The sequence below is a fragment of the Parus major genome, chromosome 2 (assembly GCF_001522545.3).
Source record: "Parus major isolate Abel chromosome 2, Parus_major1.1, whole genome shotgun sequence".
NCBI classification, from domain to species: Eukaryota; Metazoa; Chordata; class Aves; order Passeriformes; family Paridae; genus Parus; species Parus major.
Genome location: NC_031769.1, coordinates 43,631,950 through 43,656,466, shown reverse-complemented (window position 1 = coordinate 43,656,466; position 24,517 = coordinate 43,631,950). Strand labels below are relative to the sequence as shown.

The window sequence follows — 24,517 nt, the reverse complement described above, 5'->3', positions numbered from 1 at the left end:
GATGCTGTGAAAAACCCTGCCTCCCTGAGCTGACCTGGCAGCCTGGCCAACGAGCAGGTGGAGATATCAGTGGTGTTGAAATACCTCTGGTCTCCCCAGATACTGAGAGAAATGAGTTTTCAAATTTGGAAGGCCACTCAGAGGGAGATGGAATAAAAAGTACAGGGTGTTTGCCCCTCTTTACCCACAGTGTCTCTGCACATACATCATTTACCCTTGATTTCTTCCTGTAAAATCATTGTGTCCCTGCCAGCTGAGAAAGCAGCACGCTGTACTTAGCCCTTCCCAGGAAAAGTCTCTCTGGTTACAAGGGATGCAATGTCTTTTCTGTTTTAGCTTGGAGAAACAAGAGATGTTTTCCATCGTGTATGGACCAGAATGAAAGTCTTTTCAGCAGCTTCCTCAGCATTTTTTATTCCCGAGCTATCTTCAATACCAGTGTGAACACAGGTTGAAGATGGAGAGGAGAGATATGGTTGATGTGGTAGTTGTCTTTCAGGTGGTATTGGTTTCATATTTTCAACTGCCTATGTTGCACTACAAGTGCACACCATGATTATGAGTAACACTCATGTCGGCTTATCGCTCACATCAGAATTCAGCAGAAAGCCTTTTCTGTCTCCTGGGGTCACCTGCTGAGGATCTCAGTGAGTCAGCTTGGCTTGGTTTCTCTTTAATTGAAGTCTCCAGATAAAACCTGTGTGGATAAAATTTGGCAAACCTCATTTCTTTTTTAGGGTAACAGCCTGCTCTGTGCTTGGTTCCAGTTAAATTCTGGGCAGCAGAGGAGGAAGAGGTTGATGACTACCTTCAGGAAAACTCTGTTGCTAGGAGGTTCTTTCTACCTGGAGGTAAGCAATGCCTGGGGACAGTCTCTCCTGCTGTTATGTATGGGAAGTCCTCACCCCCCTTCTCAAGGATTTTGCCTACAAAGAGCTACATCAGAGGTACTGTGCTGAGTATTGGTGGCCCAGGAGTGGGTGCCCACCAGGGTAAGGGTGGCCATGTCTGTCTGGATTCTGCCCATGTTTTACACGTCAGCAGCAAACCAGCTTGGCATGTGCAGGTCCCAGTGGGGAAGCTTCTGCTGGTCTATCTGTGCCTTCTTTGTAAGGCTAAGGGAGGTGGGGATGGAGGGACACAGCCCATCATCATCCCTATGAGGACGTGAGACAAATTTAGATTTGGATGTCCTCTAAACAACAGCACATCTGCAGACAGGGCAGTGCTGCTCTGATAGTATCAGACTATCACTGGCATCGAGGAAGCTTTCATTCAACTTTTTGAATCGCATGGTTCTCACACAATGAGAACATTTCCTTAGTACCATCTACCAGAAATTATCTTTCTGCAAGTCAAAAATTAATAATTTTGGCAGTCATATGATCCCACTTTCAGAGTGTGGGGAGAAACCAGCCTTTTGATATTGTCCTGAAAACAGTGCCGAGTGCTTTACATCTGTTTTTAAAGAATGGGTAGGATGGGTCTACTGGTACTTGTCAGAGAAAAAGGTGAGTTTTGAAAATCCACTGCTCTGGCACTTTATAATTCCCTACCCTTTAAACTTTATTTCCAGCAGGGTATCTTTGCTGTCCCTGGCTAACACCTATCCAGGAGTCAGTTCTCTGATTATTTCCACAGGTCCCTGTCTCACCTGGCTGACATCACTTGCATAATTCGGCTGATGTTGGAGGCCCATGGTTTGACCTTAATTACATTGCTGTGTACCTGTCGGGGATGTTACATTTGCTAGATAAAGCATAACACAGTAAAAACCACAAAATGTAATTGGCAGAAATACCAGAACTGAACTTATATGAAGATGTTGGCCTTGCAACTTGCTAACTAATCCACAAGCAACAGCTCAGGCAGCCTGGAAGATACTCTCTACCCCTGAAATCCCACCAAGGTCAGCCTGCCTGAGGACAGCACAGCTCTGCCTTTGGGGAGAAGGCATTTTAATCTCTCTTGACATTTGAGGCAGGGGCAGTACCTGGGGGTGTTTCCAGGACCACATTCCTTGTGGTATTGTCCTTGCTATTGGTACAGCAGCCACCTGGATGTGGTGTCTGTTTCTCACAGCACATCCCACTGCACAGCCTCCTGCCTGGTTCCAGCCCAGAGGGAACTTCCCTTTGTGCCCCAGTGGTGCCTGGCAATGTGCTTTGCAGCATCCCAGTTGTGCTGCACTCACAGCGTAACTCTGAGCAGGGTGCTCAGGTCAGGGGCCAAGAAGGGACCTTGAGTAATGAACATCCCAATATTTTAAACCCTCAGACTCCCCTGGTTCTGGGCTGTAGAGAGACATTATGCTTAAAATCTTGTTGACAGACAAAGAGGGGGCACAGTGTATGGGTAGGGCTGAGAATTTATTGTGAGTGCAATGGCATTCTCAAAGCTCCTATTGCTATCAGTTTAAATCTGCTAAATTTTTTCAACACACATAGTTTATATCCATTTTCCTGGCATTATGCTCCCTCTTTCCCTTCTCCTTTGGGTCCTGAGGCTGATGGTTGTGGTGAAGTGATGTGTCACAGTGAGCTGTCAGCACCTCCGGTTCTTCCCTGGGATAAGTGCAATGTTTACCCTGATTTTCCTTCTGTCTTCTAGGATTTGCTTTGGCTTGCTTTTCTGTGTTTTCCAACATGCTTCTATACCTTCTCTCTTCACTGGTCTATACACAACCTACAATAGGCAGTGTCACTTACATATGTTAAGTACTAATTTTGTTCTCTCTGTTACCACTAAACCCAGTTTTCCCAGCTCCAGATCTGCATTTTTTTTAACTGACCATCAGTGAGTTCTGTAGAGCTGTGGGGCTTCCCAGTGCCAGCCTGTGCCCCATCTCCTACCATCCTATACCTGTACTCCTCTGTGATGCTTCCTGCATCCCCACAGCTCAAGGCCCCTGCTATTGTACCAAACTTGTATTTCTACACACTGTACTGTGTCTGAGTGAAAAATATCTCATTCTGCATAGAATGAGGGGAACTAAGGGGGTGACAGCTTTGATATGCTGTCTTGGCACCTCAGGCATTTCTATCTCTGTGCAAATCCTGTCCCCTGTAAGTATTTCTGTCCCTCTGAGTGGCTGTATCCAACTTCACAATTTCACAAGAAGCCAGCAGGACCCAAGCACAGCACATCAGCACATACTTTCTCAACTCAACCCAAAGCTCAGCCCAGGAAGCCAACACGTTCATGTAGGCATGAGCATTAGAGAAGAGGAAACATACAGTTAAATCCAAACAGGCTCAGCTTGAAGAAAACATCGGTTTTCAATGCAACTATGAATTAAGGTAAGAGAAAATTATATGTTCCCTATAATTTGGCAGAGCAAGATTAGATGAAGTGGTATCTCATGAACTTAAGGAAATTCTTCATTGCTTAGTGCTTGGAACCTAAATGATGTTTAATTTGGGTAAAGATGATGTGGGTACTGTTTACAAATTGTGAAAGTAAAAAGGGAAGCTCTTATGTTAACGAAGTGAGCCAGAACAGATAAATTTTACTTGGTCACTAATTATTTGTGGCATCTTGTGGTATGAGGAATATATTGCTGGACAGCAATCCTCAAGGTTAGTAAATGCTGATACATGACTAGTTTGCAACATGAACCTAGAAGAACAGACCAAGAAGATACAGCCCTCATACTTCATTAGAAGTTTTTTGTTTGATATCTGCAGAGATTTCACAACTCTCCAGCATTGCTTGCTTCTAGTTTTAGTCAGTGAACCAATATCCAAATCATTACTGAGTAAAAGACAGCCCAAAGCAGAAAATCTGGTAGAGCCAATGGAAGCTGTCTGATACAGACAGACCAGCAAGAGAGTAATGGAAATTAAAGATGTTTGAAAACCCTTACCTTTCTGTAGGACATACTTGATTTTTCTGTGACTCAGCTTTCCACAGGAAAGATGTTACATGAAGATCTCGGTTTGGGTGAGACATTTGGGTATTACAGTGGTGGCAACCTGCTAAGCACTTGTGTGACACAAACACAGATCCACAACAGTGGCTCACAAAATCTGGTCTGTTGGGGTGAACCCTGTGTGCAGGCAGTGCAGCCAGAGGCAGGGAGCTGGATGACAGGATAAAAGAAGGCAACTGCAATGAATCAAAAGAGTTTGGGCAGTGCAGAAAAAGTCAAAAATGGAGGAGAACAGGCTAAAATTTGACAAAAGACAACATATAATTAATTGAGAGTAAATCCCATAGAAAGCTTGATATTCCCAGGAAGGAGCTGGCAGGACTTAAATCTCATCCATACACAATCAAGAAAGGTTAATTTGTCTGCTCTCTGAAGTGATGGACAAGATGATTTAAAAGATCTCCCACTGCTAGAGAGCCTTCCCTGATTTTTCAGGGATGCTGAGACAATGTCAAATTATTATTTACAGAAGGGGTGTGGAGGAAGGAAGCAAACAGATGCCACAATACAGTGAGAGGACAGAGCCAACAGTAACCATAAAAAAGTACAAGCAGTGTTCATAGTGATCAGCTACAAATAATTGTCTGGTTTTGCTGTCCCTTCAGCAGAAAATACAAAAGAAATTTGAATGCTGCTTCAGAAGAGAAGGCCTGGGAAAAAGAAATACTGAGGGAGAGCAGGTAAGAGAAAACACTGGCAAAATGGTCAGCTCTAATTCTAAAAAACAGATGCAGAGTGCCTGAGCAACCATGCAAGCAGAAAGGGCAATTAGGGGAGATAACAGGCTAGATAAAATACCTGCAAAATAAATTTTCCAAGAAAAACCTGATCCTGGCAGTCACCATCCAGTCACCGTTGTCAGATGACAACCCCTGGGGTTCCCTGGGGGTAGCTCTTGGAAGGGCACTTGCTCCCTCAGCTCTGCCACTCCTTCCCCAGCAGCTGAGTTAGAGTGCTCCCCAGCCTCTGTGAGGACCAAAATAAATACTGCTCTACAACAATACTCACCATTTACCTAATTTCCTATCCTCTGGCTGATCTCTGGGAGCAGGGCACTGCTGGAAAACCATCTCAGGCTGCAGAAGCTCTGCAGAGGTCCCTTGCTCTGGTCATAGGATCAAGACTACCCTGAGAGACATGGATGCAAATTTCAGAACCATTTCATTGATTTTTGAACTTCAGTTTTAACATGCAGGGGAGGGTCTGAGTCATACTGTCAGGTCATCTTTCCTAAATGCATGAAGTAATTTCTGAAACAGCTTCATGTGTTCAGTAGACTTGGTCATGCCCTGAAACACGAACCTATTCCCTGCCCCATAAAGTGTGCAAGCACTTTATGGCTCCTGCATGTCCACCCTGTCAGCCACAGAGGGGCTTTGTGCTCCCCAGAGCTGAAGGAGTTGAAACCACTAAAAGCTTCAGCTTTTGCTATAAATACACCAGCAACCACGAGGGTGAGCTGCCAGGGGCTTGGCAGGTCTTTCCTTGGCCCCAGCAAACCACACACTGCTGTGGTGCAGCTGTCCCTTCCAGCTGGCTCACAGCAAGTCTTCCTGGAGGGGCAACGAAACCAGCAAATGGAGGGATGTTGCTGAGGGCAGGATGTGCCCAGGACATCTGGGTTCAGTCCTCTGTGCCTGCTGTGCTGTGGTGGTAGCACAAAGAGCCTGAGTGAGGCCACCAGCCTGGCCAGTGCACTGAGGGAGCAAGGGCAAGAGCTCGTAAAAAATAATACCTTGCTTGCTGCTCTGAAAGACAGCTGATGAAAGCCTTGGCATTGGCAGAAACATCCAGCAGAAAGTCCATGTTTTTGTGTTTTCTTTATAAATCATGGATACACCTAATTTTGATGTGATGTGTTTTGATCTGTGATTGGTACTTGCTGTTACCTTCAGGTGTGCATGGAACAGCATTGAGAAATCACTTTCCAAAGTTATTATAATGTCCTAGGCAAAGGTGAGAGAGACTCTAGGGATTTTGGACTCTACATTATCTCCTCCTGCCTTCTATGATCAAAGTCTGATCTTTTCAAATGTATTTTTTCACCAAAATGCATTGGTTTAAGTTTGTAGGTTTGCATGCTTCTCATCTTCAGCTAGTGGTGTCTGCTTCTAATTTAGTTTGTGATATTGGTGTAAAAACTGTAGAATTGGATCAGGGAAGTGGCATTTTTTTTTTTCATATCTTTGACCTAAATACCGTTTTAAAGGGATCCAAGGTCTCTGCAATATTCAGTCATATTCTTATCAGCAGTGGTTTTATCGGCTTCTATTTCTGAGTCATTTGCTTATGACACTTTAAGTGGCCTAATTCTTTGAAAGCTTCAGCATCATGCTTCTGCACCTTTAAATTCACCCTCAGTTGAAAAATTCAAGAACAAAGCATCACATTGCTTTAAAAAAACTTATCCTCAAATTACTGGGGGAAGCCTTCAGTAATTAAATTAAATCGCCCAAATTGAAATGCAATTATTGGGATTGCAGAATTCTGATGGGCCAAAACAGTTGATCCAGTCCAGTTGATCTTAGAATAAATGACAGAAAAAAGGACAAAAGAAAGGAATTTCCTCACGATAAAGTCATTGAGGAGGAGCTGGAGGGGCAGCGAGCATATGGCATTACTCCACACTCACTCAGAAGCTAGGGAGGAATTAAAAAAGAAGTGGTTAGGTAGGAAAACACACAGATTTCAACAGGGTGGCTATTTGATAACAGCATCTCCAGACTGTGCTGCTTTCTTTCCACAACCATCATGACAGCCTCACTGCTAACCCAACACCAGCAGCTGCTCCATGGTTTTCACAGGATCCTGCTTTCTCCCAAGGGTCACATCCCAGGATTTGAGCTAAGTAGTGCTGGGCAAAGGACAGTTTTGCTTTTTTTGTCATTTAATACCAAAAGAGAGTTATGGTTGTTCAGAGAATTGTGCCCCAACCTGGTCTGCCTCCCTGCCTATCAAGGGCTGTAAGGTATTACACAGCACCCTCCTGCTGAGCTTCTCCACAATGTCTGGCTTAAATCCATTTCCTAGATTGATACCTCCTCTTGAAGTGAAGACCCTCAGACACACAAAAATGTCCTTTTCATGCCTGAAGTCTGTTCCAGTCTTTATCCTTTCACTGTTGAAAACGTTCATCATATTCCTGTCTTGCCCGTTTCTGGTTTGAATTTCCCTGCATCACTTTAACAGATAGCTAATCCCAGTCAAATAATTAGCAAGATTATTAACACAAACAAAAGTGAAATCAGGTGTTACCAAATTATGCCTGCAGCCCCTGTATCAAGCTCTGCAATGGTAAAGTCATCCCTTTTTTGCTCCTTCCCATCTGGAAGTTCTTTTAGCACTCAACAGTTGCATCATCTTTTCTTGCAGTTAGGTTTCCTTCAGATATGCCCCTGCTGTTGAGACATGGCCCCTGTTGTTTAACTCCCAGGCATGTCACTTTGGTTACATCTGGCTGCATTAGGGCCAATGTGAATCATCTGGGAAGTGCCAGATTACTCAGAATGTCTGAATCACTCTCCAGGCCTGTAACCCTTTTATCACGTGCCCCTGCCAGCTCTCATTGCCAATGTGCTTTCAGAGCAATGATGAAAACACCAAAGTTTTTTGCTTTCAACTCGTCATTTCCACTGACATTTTACAAGCAATATTTCCAGTTCAGCAAGGCTTCCTCCATGGATGTTTGTCTTTTGAGATCTGATGTCTAACCAGTCAAAATCATATTGCAATGTTTTATTTGTCTTGATTTGGGCTGGAGACATGTGTTAACCAAATAAGCATGCAGTGCAAATCAGAGCTCCAACTCACCCACACAGCCTCCTTTTTCAATCTTGCAATCCCATCAGATGCCCCAACTAAAACTCCTCTTCTATAAAGCCACACAGATTTGCCTTAGATGCACTCTGCCCCTTAACGATTTAAATTAATTTTGCCTGATTTGAAGGTCAGGTTAGATTAGCCCTTTCACTTTGCTTCCCACTTTCAGAGATCTGCACGTAGAGGTGGAGTAGTCCAGGACTGAATGAAAGGCTGAAATTTAAGATTTGAAGTAACTGCACTTAGTGGGATGGGCTTGCTTTTGACCCTGGCTATTTAACATGATCCTAAGCAGCTCCAGAGGCCATTGCCTGTGAATGGAACCACCCTGCTCTGAAAAATAAACTAGAGTAAATTACAGGAACTAGCAGAGAGTAGGACTAGCAACTAGGCTCCATTTCTGGTTAGGATATTAAGTAAGTTTTGGGTGGTGTATGATCTAAACCATGGGTAGAGCTGTCTGTAGCATTCTAATGATTCTGTGGTAGCTGCTTGGTCAGGCTGGTTAAGTTTTGCCTAGAGTGCTATCTCCTCCTAGTTCTCAACCAGTTCTGGTTATTTTCCTTTAGTCTCCTTCCTTTGTGTGTTAGAAGTGCCACCTTAGCTGCAACATTTCACCTGGAGGTGCCTGAGATCATCCCTATATTCTTGTTGAGAATCACCAGGTAGTAAGAAGCAGGTGGGTGTAGTTGCAAATGCAAAAAAGCAAGAGCATGTGTATTTGGGTGGGATGATGGCAGCTCAGATCTAAGGGTGAGAAAGGGATATACATACACCTGTAGGGTTTTGCAGGGGTTCTCACCAAGCTTACAGCGCCCCAGGGCCAGCTGATTCATCAGGCCATTCAGTGTGAGCTGAAAACATGTTTTGCCAGCATGAGAAAAGCTTGTAAGCATCACTCAGAAATGCTGACTAGAGTGAGAAGTCTTTCTGAGGCTGAAGCACTTTTATTGGGATATTGTGCAAATCTGAAGCGTGACCCTCTGGCAGAGGTCTGGTTTTGGTCATTTTTTTCATTTCTTTTAATTTAGTGCTAGAAGCAGCATGATAGGGAGGCAAATTGCTTGCAGATCTCCCTCCTTTTGACAGTAACATGGCACTTGGCTGAAGTGCCAGGGATGACACCTGGAAAGATCAGATAAATAAAGAGGATTTGCACTTGTGTCACCCAGCCTGATGCCAGTGTTGTTTGAAGATTGAAATGCAACTTCTGTTCCTTTGAGGAGTTTGCAGACCTCTCAGAATTTCACTTCCCTGTGTATTATGTGGGGTGCACATAGTGGAATAGCTGGGTTGAGAAACAGGGGTCTTGGTCTTGCAGACTACGGTCCTTGAGATAGCTATAAACGTGATTGAGAGCAGAAGTGTTTGTGAGGAGTAGGGTGTAAAATCGATGGGGAAATCCAGAGAGAGGGAAAAGTGGTCGAGCAGTTCCATGAGAAGCAGAAGTGAATCTACTATTTCTTGTAGTCAGCAAGGGAAAATATCTGGTGGAGAAACCTCAAAGCCTTGCAGTCCTCCTGTGTCCTCTGCACTCTTCACTCTGTCCCTTAGGGTAAATATTTATTGTAAGCATAAAAGAGAAAATTGAGTTGAAGCTGATGGTGAGAAACCTGTAGCATGTGCTGCAGCAGACTTTGAGACGCAGACAGAGAATACCTGACAGGAAAGTATGGAGGAGGTCAGATCTAAGTTTCTCTCTTTAAGGTGCAATATAATTTCAACACATTATCCCTATCTGGCATGGGCTGGGTTTTGGGAGCCCTTTAAAATTTGCAGCCCACCTACTGAGTATGATCAGTTTAAACTGAGCAAAGTGGTATCAGAGGAGCTAAAATTTCAAACAGTATTTGCAGCATTGCCTGTGCAGAATGAGTGGTGGTGGAAGGATATGAGTGACTGCTGATATATGAAACCCAGTAGCTAGACAGTGAACAAGCCACAGACTGCCAGCAGATTCAAACACCAATGGTAAGTGCATTCCTTCCTTGCCCCTGGAAATGCAATACAGAATTTTACCCTTCTTGTTGCAACACAGACCCCACAAGCACCCATATAAGGGTAAAGGAAATAATTTGCTACTGTAGAAATAAATGATCCTCATCAGTGACCTATAGGAGATTACTTGACTGAAAAGGTATTTCTGGAAAAATCCCAGCACAAGCAAGTACTTCACTAAGGGCAGGAGTTTCTCCTGCACTTCTGTGTAAATGTTCTCCAGTGAGGAAGGCAGCCATTCCCACACCCAGGTTTCTCTCCAGGCAATGCCAGTTCAGAAGTCTGTGCAGAAGTCTGCCAGACCTGAGGGCTAACCCCTGGTGGGAGCTGCATTTCCTTATATGTGTGACATCCTGTGTCCAACAGAGCACAGTGACTTCTATGGACACATATGGAAACTGTCCAGACAGACAAGCTGCCTTTCTAGATATGAATTAAGGGAGGAAGCTTGTTAAAAACCAGCATAGCTAGAGGTTCTTAGAGAGGAGAGTAAAGCAATGTGCATTTTCTCTCTCTCCAGAACAGGGATTTCACACAGCACAGACAGTCAAGGCAAGCACCACAAAACAGCCCTCTCTGGATGACAGCACAATTAGCAAAGGTGTTAAGGAGATACGAGCAAGCTTCCAAGTTTTTCCCTCTTTGTCTGATGAAACTTTTGGCTGTCACACCAGGAATTACATGTCTGAAACAGAAGTTGACCTGGCAGAGAAGAAGCTGGGACATTTTGCAGAAACAGCATGATCTATGTCTGGCATTGCCACAGAGTCACACGGATAGGACAGGACTTCTGGAGGTCTCTTGTCAAAACCCATGAGCAGAGCAGGGTCAGCTGAGTTTCAAGTATCTTGAGGGATTATATCCCACAACCTCCCAGGAGCCCTGTCCTGGTGTTTGACCACCATCATGACAAAAATTTCTTTTCAATACATTAAGCAGTGATTTCCGATTGCTATTGCTATATATATATTTCCCCCAAGGAAAGTTGTCTGCTTCACCTTTACACCTTCTCCCAAAATCCCTCTTGAGACATCTCTTGTTGAGGCTGACCAAACCCAGTGTCTTCTCATAGGCCAGGTGCTGCTGCCCCAGTCAGTCACTTGTGCAGCCCTCAGCTACTGCTGCATCAGTGAAGAACCAGCTGAGCCCACAGAGAAAGGCGGAGGCTCTGGCGCTGCACAGATGGGTGCAGTAACAGCTCAGTGGCAAAGGAGCTGGGGGGACTGACAGAGTGACATATATTCAGGACAGGAGACTTGGTGTAACCTGATGCTTTTGCTGCATACATTTAGTCTCAGAAAGAAAGAAAGAAATCGGGATGGGACAGCAGAAAATGATAGGTTATTGAGATTATATGTCTCCTGCTCACATCTGTATCACTCAACAGGGCAGATAAAGAGATGGCAATTCTTTATTTACCTCACCAGTAGAAAGTATCTTGTTTGCAACTGCTGTCAGCTTCTGCCCCAGCACCTAAGCTTTTCCTGTTTGTACCCTTAACTCTGCTGGTGTCTGATACCTCCTTCCCAGAGGCTGGAGAATTGAACTGGCCTGACAGGCAGGGGCTGAACAGACTGAAGGCAGACTTAGCTCCCAGTTCAACTGGACTGATACTGCAAGAGCCACTCTGCCCATGGGTGTGCCTGCCTGCTGCAAACAGCTTTCCCCATACTGTGCCCATGCCCCAGAGCTACCAGTGCTGAGGCAGCCTTTTCTAGCCCACTTTTCCTGTGCAAACCACAAAGATGTTTTCTAGAGCCTGCAGGCACTAATCATTAGGGTTTGAACATTCAGATTAAAAAAATATTTTTAAAATTGAGAGCCTGCATTTCCAACTAGCACAAAAATGTACCCTCTTTAAGATATTGCTACAAAATAATAGGCCAGGACTTCACAGCCTACACCAAAAAATGATGCTCTGGCAATGAGGCATTAGGAGAAAACGTTGGTATGGTCACAGTAGCTGCTCATGGGGAATATTGTTGTAGCTACCACCATGTCATAGAAAACTATCTCACACCTGAGGACATCTTTATTTCATGTTCAATCTTGAATGGCTTATTTGAAACAGAAGGTATAAAAACTACTGCTGTTGGTGAAATGTGGGTCTGCAGGCTGGGATTCCAATCACTTAGCTGTAAGTGTCAGGAGTCAGAGTAGCTATACACCATCGACACCTACCACTGAGCAGTGTATCCATGCTCACCTTATATTTGGGAAAATAAGTTTTCATCAGTGTGGTCAGCAGTCTGGAAAGCAGTCAATCCTCTCTTAAAGCAAATTTGGCCTGACCTGTATTGGACGATGCACCCTCTTTGTCGACTGTACTGACTGTATCTCCCACTAACAGGAGGTGTAAACATCTCTATTAGAGACAGCCTATGGTCACTGAACCGAGTCCCTTCTGTACAGGCAGCAAGGGATCCCTGTAAGAAGATGGTGACACTGTGGCCAAGAGGTAGCTGTTAGTGGCAGTTTGGTTATCACTGACCTTTTCTCTCAGTCTCGACTTTAACAGACTGATTTGGCCATGTTATCATACTTGGGAGATGTTATCATCTCCCTGGGTTTCTGCACAGTGTATCACACTCACTTTCTTTCATCTCCTACGGAGATGAATAATGCATACTTACAAGCTCCAGGAAGCAGACCAAATACAGCAACCTCTGTACTCCTACAGGATTTTTGATTCATTGCAAACTGAAATCTTTGCGGAGACTTGAACACCACATCCCAAAGTAGAGCAGATGAACTGACAGATGCTCTGGGTTTTTGGGTGTGCAGACCAATGAGCCCAGAGGTCACATACCTGCACCCCATCCTCTCTTTGGATTCAGCCAAGGTGAATTCCTGGCTCCAGCCTCACAGCCAGAGCAGGAGCAGTCATGAGATGCTTTGTTGCTTGAGGAAAAGGGTCAATATATTTTCTTTTGATCATAGGATGATTTTTAGAAAAGCCTCATCAAAGATACACTTTCTGCCCGCAATGTCCCAGCGCAGACTTGCTCCCCTCTTATCAGCAAGCATCAGCTCAGGCCTGGCCAAACTGGGTGTCTTGCCACCTTTCCAGCCCAGGGTTAGTGAGAGGTGGAGATGGGGCTTTTGGGGTGTTGACCAAATCTGCTCAACATCTATTTGTGAACTATTATTTCCTGCCAAGCACTGCCCACAGACTGACAGAGCACCTGCACTGCTCGTGGTGCTGCCATGCACCACATGCACAGCTCAGCCAGATCTCAGCTTGCTGCTGCTCCTGCTGCACTTCAGTAAACAGAGGCTTATGTGACAGCCCTCGAAATTCTCATTATTTTTTTTTCTTATCCTAAAGAGTTAATTTTCAGTGAAGTACATGTAACAGCAGGGTCTGGGCTTTTGTCATAACCTAAGTACCACCATCAGCTCCACAGTAATACAACCCTCACTAAAATAAATAGTGACAAAATCCTAAAACACGCTTGGTGCTATCCCTCAGTACTTCACCACAGTGCATATAAGATCACTCTAATGTTATTTTCTTTACTCTTTCCATTTTGCCTCTAGCCAGAAAATTCAGCATGACAGAAGCATACGCAGAAACCACAGCTGAATATGTTTATGATGAACATGCTTTCTCCTGCAACAAAACCGACATCCAAGAGTTTGGGAAAATATTTCTGCCGATATTTTACCTTGTGGTGTTTGCTCTTGGTCTCACAGGGAATCTAATGGTGGTTTTTGCCATTGTGAGAGGCAATAAAAAAAGCATCACCGACATCTATCTCCTGAACTTGGCTGTCTCTGACCTTCTCTTTGTGATCTCCCTCCCGTTCTGGGCATCCAACAGGGTCCGTGGGTGGACCCTTGGGACTATGACATGTACAGCTGTTTCCTCACTGTATTACATTGGTTTCTTTGGGGGCATGTTCTTTATCACTGTTATCAGCGTTGACAGGTACTTGGCCATTGTCCGGGCAACTTATTCTCTGAAATCCAGAACAGTGAGGCACGGCTTTCTTGTCACCTGCGGAGTGTGGGCAATAGCGGTTTTAGTGTCAGTGCCACATTTTGTGTTCTCTCAGCTCATAGAAAATGACTGCATACCTGTCTTCCCAGAGAAGCTGGAGAACATCTGGCCAGTGTTGTGCAATGTGGAGCTGAACACCATTGGCTTTTTCATCCCAGTCTGTATCATATTCTATTGCTACTGTGGGATCATCAAAACCCTCCTGTCCTGCAAAAATCAGAAAAAGGCACGAGCCATAAAACTGATCTTGGTTGTGGTGGTGGTGTTTTTTCTGTTTTGGTCCCCTTACAATGTATTGATTTTTCTAGATACTTTAAATCACTATGAGTTATTCACCAATTGCAACCAAATTAAGTCATTGGACTATGCAATGCACCTGGCTGAAACCATTGCATTCAGTCACTGCTGTCTCAATCCTTTTATCTATGCCTTTGCTGGGGAAAGATTCAGGAAATACCTTTATCATGTCTGCTTGAAGTACTGTCCATTCCAGTGTTTCTGTGGGCCCTGCAGTCACTACCAGGTGCCTCATTCTGTTAGTTATGCAGAAAGTGTGGGGAACAGCAACATAACCCTGAACACCAGCGACCAGGACGGCTCTGTCTTTGTCTAAAAGGGTCTCAGAAGGAGAAATGTATCAATATGTGTCTCCTGCAGGGATAGCAACCACTGAGGGGTTGCATTTACCCTCATGAAGAGCCTTAGTGGCTGCACTGAATTACTGACATGCCTCTAGTTAAGCATTAAATATTATAAAACAGTAAAGATTTAAAAAACAAAAGCAATACAATATGTCAGTGTTGGACATGGAATGGAATCAAGAGCAAGGAAGAGGGAAAGTAGAAACAAAAGGAGCACTCTGTGCCTAGAAAAGGAGCTGGAGAAGAATTTAAGGATAGGAGAGCCTTTTGAACAGTTCCACCACTGTAACTTGTGCATGTTTCAGTATATGTGCATGTGATACTAATGTAAATAGACCTAAACTCATTTTTTTTAAGGGAAATCCCTTTAATGAATGGTGACTGATTTTTAGGAAAAAATTTACTATCTTTGATAGTAAAAGGGTGTATTTTTGATGCTGTATCTCCAAAAGGAAGTGATTTTGTGGTTATTGATTGTAACAAATGTTTTAACTGTGCTTTCATATGTAATAAAATCCCACCATTTGAAAAAAAAAAAAAAAGGAGTTATTTCTGAACATGTGTTTAGTGTCACCTATTCACTCCCTGTGTTTATAACATGCAATAATCAGACCAAGGATCTCCAATCCATCTGGTAGGTTTAGAGATATACCAGTGGATGTATCTCCCAATTTCCATGGGCTTGGCCTCAGCCAAATGCCAGAGCTCAGTGGAGCTCTTCACTCAGCAATCCCCAAGGACTCTGACCAGTGGACATCAGCACCCTCTGGAACAATGGGAACTAGAAGGATGGGTTTGGATATCCCTGTGCTTGGTCCAAATACAGTCCAATCAAGCTGAGCATGGTAAGTCCCTGCCTCGCAGCCATGCCCTGCTTGCCACATGTTGTACACACCGTGTCTACACTGTCACAGACAATGACTTTGGGGACAAAATAATCACTTTCCCATGCTGCTTACTACAACCTTTCTCAAGCTTTGGGGTCTTTCCCACCAGAGCTGATTTTCCCAGGGAAAACTGCAGCTGTACCCAAACTTAATGCATCCCAGAGGACACATTTCCCATGTGCACTCCACAGCCTCCAAACATCCTTTTTACTCATGCAGTAACAATGCACTGGGGATGCAAAATGTCCATCAGACAACTGAGTCCTTTACCTGGGCATCCCTGTCATCATCTGCTGCAAAAGCAAAGGAGACTTTGCTGGCACTGTGGACTAGAGTTATCTGAGTGGAAAAAGGACTGTTGCCAATAATGAAGCTGAGATCACCTTACAAGGAAAAATCAAGGACCGATCTCACAAAACAAGTCCGTGACAGTGGAACCCTGTTTCTGTACACTGATGGAACTGGTAATATGTCAGATCTGAAGAAACACTCACCTCTGAACTAAGACAAAAAGAAGTTGTTTCAGACTGTCAGGGGGAGGAGTAGGGCCTTTCTTTGTGGACCTTAGTACCACCTTGTTTCCTAGAATGTGTGGAGATTGTGTGTCCATTGAGCAATTTGCCAATGGCAATAATTATACAAATATTCCATTTTTTGCTACAGAACACTCATCACAATCTACAGTAAAAAAAACCCAACCAAACCACATTTTCATAAACTCTTTGTATTTGGTGGAAATATATTCTCTATGCTCAATTTTGTAATTTTCAGCTATAAGTGCGCTTCCAGACTCCACACTTGCTGTCTAAGATTAAGTGTAGCATGAGTGCCACTTGAAATTAAATTATTTTTCGAAATGCAGTCTGCTTAATCAAGTACAACTTTGTTTATCCCTACCCCCAAGAAAGTGGTATTTTAAGAAATGGTATTTTTACAATGTTTTTTAAAGAAATGTCAAGATGTGCAGAAAGAAAGAGGAAGGCTCTGAGACTAAACAAGAAGTTATCTGCATGAAGTCAGCCTGAAGACGGTGGATTGCCAAACTGAGCAATGCAATCGCACTTGGTTTATTTAACTTCCCTTTGATTTTCCAGACAATGGTGACTTACTGAGTGGGAAGAGTAAAATGCACCTTTAAATATGATCCATGTGCTGTCTTCAGAATGAAAGGTGGAAGTCCAGAGTTTAATGCCAGCTCTCCAGGAAAGGAGATGTTTTTGTTTCTTTGACCCAGAGGTTCCCCAGCAATCCTACCCATCACCAGCGCAAAGCATCCCTCTCCTTCCAGATGCATCTCCCTCTGGCAGGGCAAACTTGCTACCGTGAGTCAGACTGCCTCAACAGCCCTGGGTCCTCTGCAAGCTGCAGAAAACCTTCACTTGCAAGTCAAGGGCCCCTCCCAAAAATCTGTACTCCTGTCTTCTCTGCCACACAGTGCAATGGAATATTTCCAAGGATTGCCAGCATAACATTGTCAAGTTTTCCACCATGTATTTGCAAGGTATTATGTTTGCCATTTATTTTTATGGTTTTATTGCTCAATATGTGAGCATTTGCATGAGATTAAAAACCTCAGGGTGTTTCTAGGCAACAAACCACTAGTTTATGCAGGTTCCTCCTTATAGGAGCAGCAATAAATCTTTGAAAAACCAAGCGAAAACCAAAATCACCATTTTCACTTTGTTTGTATTCACAGGAAGAGTAGTCTTTTAATTGCTCCTTAAAAAACTTCAGCCTCCATGGGACATACCTGTGCTCTGATAGCAGCAAGTAGCCAACTTTACTAGGGCTGGGCTCAGCTGCAAGCTGAGACAGGCATTGCTGCCCTTTGCTGCACTGCACCATTCAAGCCTGAAGGAAAGCCCATTGATGTCTCTAAGAATTGGATTTTCAATTAATTGTAGCCTTTATTTAAAGATTCAACTTCTCTTTTAAAACCTCTGCAGCAGGAAACTGCCTGGTTAGTTTATGACCTGCAAAGCTTTTCTATGTACAGCACTAATGATACATTTATCCTTAGATTGTATCTACACATCCCTGAGGACCAGCAACATCCAGTTCCTACCCATTACCCATGAGAAAGTAAACCACTCTCTCAGTATGGCATAAAACTTTTTCATCTGCCATAAATTAAGGACAGACTCTTGTAGCAAGTCACAATTTACACATGGAAATGCACACACACTTGTTGTATCTAGCCATTGAATAGTATTTAGTTGTGCAAAAAGGAGGTGAGGAAATCTCTGGCTTTTGGGGACAGGTGTTGGCCTTTGGGGTTTTGAGGGGTGATGAGCTATCTTTGCATCATAATTCTTCATTATTATCAACTTTTTTTCCTGTTTGAGAATCACACTGACACTTACATAAATCTTTTCCCAGCTGGGTTAAGTTTGAGGAACTAGCAAAACCTGAATCCAAGTTTCCTTGGCAGGTTCATGACTATATTTCACGTTCTACTTAAAAACAGAATGAACAAGATGCATATTTATCCGAACTGCAGTGAGATACATGGACATGAATACTTTTTGAGGTGCCACTGTGAATGCATCTCATTCAAATTTTACAACACAGTTCCAAAACAATAGGATTTATTTACTTACTTCTTTTTTTCCTTTTTCTTCTTTTTCTTTTTTTTTAAGCCACTCTGGATTCTTGGATTTTTTTTAACAAAAAACTACAAAAAGCTTCGAAGTGCAGCTGATCAAAGCATCACACTGGCCTAGGAAATTGCTCAGGAATGAAAGGTGTAATTTTCAACACTGGCATCAGAAGGAGCCGGTCACTACCCACATATTTTCTTTGGATTCAGCATTTGGTGGGAGTGGATTTGAAGTCCTGGCCCAGGGTAGTCTGAAGTTTTAATGACATTCTTCATAAACTATTAATGAATTAATGAGTTATGGGTTAAGTTCTGTCATTTCCATTTTGCCTCAGTAACCTTTGTGAGGTCCCTCACTGAGATCCTGTGCGTCATACAAGGCCCTTGTCATAGCAGGACAACAAGGGAACAAGTCTGATCCATGCAAACCTCAAGCTTTGCTATCACTAAATAAGAAATGAAAATTTTTCAAAGAAAATCCAAAGTTGCATTATCTCTACCCACTGTTGCTTTTTCTGGTCCCACCTGGTAATGTCTTTCCTCTGTAGTTATAGCCCAAGCACGGTGCACGTTTGCCAAAGGCCATTAACACACCACTTCTAAAATAGCCACTGAATGAAATATTTTCTGTATTAAGAAAGTCCTAGTCCTAGTCCTGCTCAAAGTTTTACTGTTTGCACTTCAGTTTCATAACTCTGTAGGACACCTGAAACTCAAATGAAAATCTGTTGTCATCCAGAGTTATTATTTTGAAATTCAAGTTCAGTAATCAAAGCAAAAATTGAGAACAATTTCTAACTACTAAAAATTGTTCTTACACTTAACCACATACACATAGTTTCTGTTGAAGCTAGCAATAATTCTGCTTCCACTTGTAAGCAGCACTTCCTAATTTACTTGGTAGCCACTGTAAGAGCTTGGTTTTCACCATACACACCCAAACATCAAGATCTGTGTTTTACAGGGCCAGTGTTTAAAAGGTTGTTTTCAATATGGAAAAAAAAATTAATTAAAAAAATCCACCAACTGTTCCTGTCTGATTTTGCTTGTTACACTAATATGCAACACAAAAATGTTAATATATTGCATTTTTCATTCCTCTCCCTAAAGAAATACTGTGAAATAGCTCCCATTGCATGAAGAAAGTGGTTTGCTTTTGAGGATCAGTTTGTATTTACCACATTTCTAGCTATGATATTTCAATCAGCAGGAAGGAGCATATGAACTTTGTACCCCTGAAGACAGAGGTTAGTGAATGGGATAGAGAATGCAAGCAAGGGCTCTGGCAGTGCTGTTTCACTATGCAGGGGATATAATCCACTTTCCAACTGCAGCTGCCACTGGAACAGTCTGTTTCCCACCCCACCCAGATTTTAAGTCTGATAAATTGCATGCATTTATCACTGCTCCATATCCAGCTGCAGCACAACAGTCCCACAACACATAGGTCCAATACGCCAGGATCATGCAGGCAACCAAGAAGCATTTCTCCCGTGAGGAGCTCACGTTTAGCCCATAAATTTGCTACATTAAAATTATCTCCAGCATCATGTACAGGCATAGAAATGCCAGCAGAGATTGCAGAGGCCCACACTTGCAGGGCACTTCGGAGGACACCGACAAAGCACCTGTGACAAGACGATTCCCCCTGGTGTCAGACACGAGCTACTGTTCCCTTGAGGAATCTCCTGTGCCCCGGACGGTTCCTTACAGGTAAGAGCTGCTTGAAACCCTGAGCTGCTGCTTCCATTATTTTCCAGCCTCCAAGCAGGTAGGAGCGAACCAGAAGGAAATGGTAAATGTGAAACGCACCTGGAGCAGGTTGTTGAACCACCTTTTTCCACAGCCCTTTGCCACCCACTTTGCCCCAGGCAATTGCTGAGCAACACTGATCCCTGTTTGACCATAGCTGGAGCACAAGGCAATGGGGAGCTTTTCCCACTGGAAGGGCCTCATTCAGTAGAAATGACCTGTAAGCAACCAGGGATGGGGAACAGGGTAAGCGTGCTCAGGAATTCCTTCTTCCTGGTGCAGATGAAGGACCTTCACCTCCCATCTTCTTTACCCTGAAAGGATTGTGTCTGAGCAGGCTCAAAGCCTGTTTTGGGAATGGCAGTATTAAAGCTGACCAAAGATTGCCAGGTCAAAACCCCTAAGCGGCTTCAGAGGCCCTCTGCAGTGAATCTCTGCTTTATTGTAGTGCCCCTGTCCCTTGGACTCCTGTGTTACAAAATAGGTATCCTCATACTGTGATCAACTTTTTTTGTTTTGTTGTTCTTTGGGGTTTTTTTTTATTTGGTTGGTTGGTTGGGTTGTTGGGTTTTTTTAGTTTTGTTTTTTTGAGGTTTTTTTTTTTTGTTGTTTTTTCTTTGGGTTTTTGTTTCTTTGGGTTTTGTTGGGGTTTTTTGTTTGTTTGCTGTTTTGTTTTGTTGTTTTGTTTTTTTTCCCAATGGAACCCTCATTTGAATCTTTAAGGCTCACCCTCACTTGGTCTCTTGTTCAGTTCCTTTTTCTTGGTCCCACTGCTGAGCCTTGCTCTCCAGATCTTCCTGGTAGTTCAGGTTTCAGGAGGCTACAGGGAAGGGATGGACAAAATTCAAGTTAACAATAAAAATAACACAGAATGCCCAGGCCAGGGTTTACAGTTCAAGTCAGATTCAGAAGGTTCAACTGTAGACAGTGGCATGCATCTTTTTGTACAAGACTAACAGCACCTGGAGCCAAATATTTCCAGTCATCACAACCTCTCACTATCTCTGTAATCACCCTTGTTCACACAGGACCCTCTGCCCTGAGCTCACTCTATCAATCCTTCTGTCCACAGTGTCAGTGCTTTCTTTGCATTTCCACCAGAAGGTGGCATTATTAAACTCGTGTTCTAAAAAGTCATTCGTGGTTAAAGCTGAGCACCCCAGTCAAGCAAGTGGAGTCACTGATTAGCAAGTACAGAGTGTAAAAAATATGCTTATGAAAAGTCAGAAAAAATTAGTAACTACGTTGTGCTGATGGAAGAAACATCAGTTTCTCCGATGTTTTATTTATTTGCTTGTTGAGTAAATGAAAGTCTGTGCATGTAAAATTATCCACAGGCAGTTTCACCAACAATTCACAAAGCAAATCAGAATATCCCATGAATCATGAAAATGACAGAGATGCTCCAATGCAAACCTTTTGTTATGCCTGTCACAGTTTTATTTTGGTGTCCTGAGTGGTTTTCCCTGCGACTAAAAATGAACTAAGTATTGTATACATTGGCTGTACAGATTGTCTTGAGCAGGCCTTGCAGTGAAACAGCTTTTCCATGGGATAACAGAGTGCCTGGGCCTTAGCAAACATGGAAAGATTAGTAATCAGCAAGGCCAAGTGTTAGTTCTTTTTTATTGTTGGTCCTCTGCAAATACTTTAGTTTTTTAAACTAGCTTCCTTTGTATTACATCTGCCCTGGGAAGAACATGTCAGGAAAGACTTTGAAGACGTAGATGTTTAGGATAAGGCCAGTCATTTAATAAGCTTTTAAAGGCTACCAGCAACTGAAGTGTTTGAGACTTGGGGACACCAACACACAGCACACAGAACACAAAGCCTTTACACCACGTTGTCATCCTTCCTCTGTATCTAAACTCATCACAATAAACAACAAAATGGTCTGAGAACACTTCTGCTATTCACCCCTGCTTTGCCTTATTTTTTTTTTTCCTTCTGGAAGACCAGTCTTTAAGAAGACCTCATAGTAATGATTAGGAGATGGCTGGGACATTTAGGAAAAAAAAATTTTAAAAAACTTAAATCTTAGGTACCAACTGCTCCTCAGAGTAGAAACAGCCCAAATTTCATACCTATCTGTAGAAACAGCTTAGTAACATTTAAAAGATCACTGAACATGACAAAGAAAGCTCCCTGCTGTGCCATTTCACATTTAACAATAATAAAACTCATTGTTTTTTGCACCAGAGATTTTTATTTTAAGTAAAATTCAGCATACAAAATGACTATTTCTGACATGTTTGAGGTGAGAAGTTTCAGTTCTTTTTTTTTTAAATGAGGAGTTCTGTCTCTAGCAGCTTTGCAAGCACAGCATGTAGAAAGAAAGCAAATTAAGCAGAGGAAGAGGATGACTGACACCATTCACAATCACCAGTGGATACAAACAGTAGAATGCACAGGACTGGTCTACTGAAAGAAAAAAAATGGTGAGAGGAATTGGAGATTAGCATTGAACAAGAAAAAGATGTTTTTGGCTTAAACAATTTCCTTGTCAGCACAAACATCTATCTAAGCCCAGGGGAATTCATGCATTCAAAATGATTGAAATACATTGTGAGTGAATCACCTGAGAAACAACAACAATGGTTGTCTCTAAAACTAGGAAATTATTCACTTCCTTTTTTAAGTTCTCTCTCAGATTACTCTCAGTTTTGCTGCAAATTTGGAATACATAAAAAATTACAAAGAAAGGAACTATACAATGAACTGGTACCACAAACACTTTGCTAACAAGGAAGGGTGGGAGCTACAGGAGTGCAAACTGTGATCCCAATTCACCTAAATTGCAAAAGAAGAACCCCACAAGGCCAGACCATGCATGAAGGAGCTGGCCACCTGATGGAGAGGACAGTTTGATGAGAAAGGTAAATGTTTGTCCATCAGTGGCTTTGGCAGCCTGAATCCTGTGCCAATCCACACAATCAATCAAAATGCTAATTCTTGCAATAGTTGTTCCTTTTTATTTACTGTTGTCTGCTTCTCTCATGGGCCAGCCTCTTTCAAATGAGGAGTTGTCTGAATCATCTGTCCCTGGCCAGACAGAATGGGTGGTGCCCTGGCATATCAGTGGTATCTCACAGCCTAGTTAGTGGGTTAAGTAAATGTCTATCTCCAGTCCTTCCTTGGGCAAGACTCCTGTGTCTCCTGTAAAATGGAGAATTAATGAAAAGACTTCCCAAAAAATATAGGAGTGGCTGAAATAATCTTTTGGTGAGAAGCAAATTCTTTTATGGTATGGGTTATTCCACATTTCGCTTTTATTAAGTTCCTTCCTATTGCATCAAATGTGCACTCCAACCCCCCCACCCCCCCACCCCACCATCCCATATAAAAAGTTAATCTTTTTCCAGTCAGGACAATCAGGTTTGGTCCACTCCTGTGCACTCGTGATTTATTTGGTAAGCGCCACATGTCCTGATACCATTTAGTAAAGAGGTAAAATGACCTCTTCTGCAAAACCTTTAGTTTTACAGCAACAGCACTGAGAATGCTTCCCCCTTTCCCCATAATCTTGCCATCTCCTGCCATTCTCCTTTCCTTAGTCTCTGTTCTCCAAGAAGCATCTGAAAAAGACAGGCTGCCATGTGTTACAAGAGGACCCCAGAGCTCCCCTACTGGAGACTACAGTTACACTCAGGCCCTTCCTCTCTTCTTTTTCTCCAGGGAATTGCAGGACCTGCACTCACAACACCTTTACTCTATTTTCTGCATAGTCTCATTTGCTTAGAGATTTGTTTTTTCCTGTTTTCTCTCCAGTTTTCCTTGCAGGCTCTCCCAGGACTCTGTTCACTGGTATGCCATTAGAATGTACTTTAGGATTCATTCACATCCTCTTGATTTACTGGCAGATATATTTTTTAATCTTCATTTTCTGGTGTTCACACATCATAAGTTTTCGGCATCTGTAGCTGCAACCATTCTTCTCTTTTTTGTGGCTGAGCATTCCTCTTTCTGCAGAAACACTCTTCCTCAGTCCCCTTAAAAGGACAGCCCTTCCCATGTGGCAATTCACCATGAAGTGAGTTGGTATAATGGCAGCTGTATTTGATACTTGGAAGCCTTCCAAAGAAGGACAGGGCAAAAGGTACTGTGCCAGGTAGGTGCTTTCTTCAGGCTACTGCCATATGGATCATGGAATTTTCATGGCTGCAGACTTTTTCTCTGCTGACAGTATGCCTGAAAGATAAGAAACATATCTGAAGTGTGGCCTGTGTGCTAAGGACAGGTCTCAAAAGGCTGCTGATGATGGTCAGCACATCTCACAAAATGTTGCTGCTGATGGGAAATCATTCCTTAACAGAACAGGACTCTTACAGGGTTGAAGACATTTAAGATCTGGATTCAGTTCTATTCACCTCTTCATCTGGAAACCAAATAAAATCGCCACTGATTAAATTCAAAGAAGATACCTAGTTTGATAGAGCTGCAAATAATGAGTGGGACAAGATAAGAATGCAGATGCATGGTGGTTTATTGAGGAGAAAAAATTTACAGCCAGATCTAAGAAACATCAGTGACTAAGAGAGCATTGTAAAAAGCAAGAGGTGTTTTTTCCTCAAAAGCATGTACTCAAAGAAAGATTTTCTGTCATACTTATTGTGGCTGAAGGGCCAACATGTGGCCGTAGTGTAACACGTCAAAGAAGAGATTAATGAGGCCCTTACAGAGACAAAAGAACTAGAAGAGGAACAGGTTCTGGTTTCTGTAAGCAAGGCTGATGAAACGGGTACAACAAGTAAGTTGTCTGCTTATCTGATATCCACATCCTTTGAGGACTACTAGTAAGCTGAAGAGAAAATGTACATGATCTGTGAAACAACAACCTGTACTGGAGGAACATCTCACAGAGACTGATTTAAAAATCTCTACAGACAC

General features: G+C 42.9%; 1 protein-coding gene across 1 annotated transcript; it reads left to right on the top strand.

The window, feature by feature from the left end:
- Positions 1 to 563: 563 nt before the first annotated feature.
- On the top strand, positions 564 to 14,527 carry LOC107199901 (CX3C chemokine receptor 1). The gene is made up of 4 exons (XM_015617625.3): positions 564 to 647; positions 738 to 3,299; positions 4,540 to 4,611; positions 13,289 to 14,527. The coding sequence occupies exon 4, from the start codon at positions 13,303 to 13,305 to the stop codon at positions 14,362 to 14,364; it is 1,062 nt and encodes a 353-aa protein (XP_015473111.1). The 5' UTR covers positions 564 to 647; positions 738 to 3,299; positions 4,540 to 4,611; positions 13,289 to 13,302; the 3' UTR covers positions 14,365 to 14,527.
- Positions 14,528 to 24,517: the final 9,990 nt, after the last annotated feature.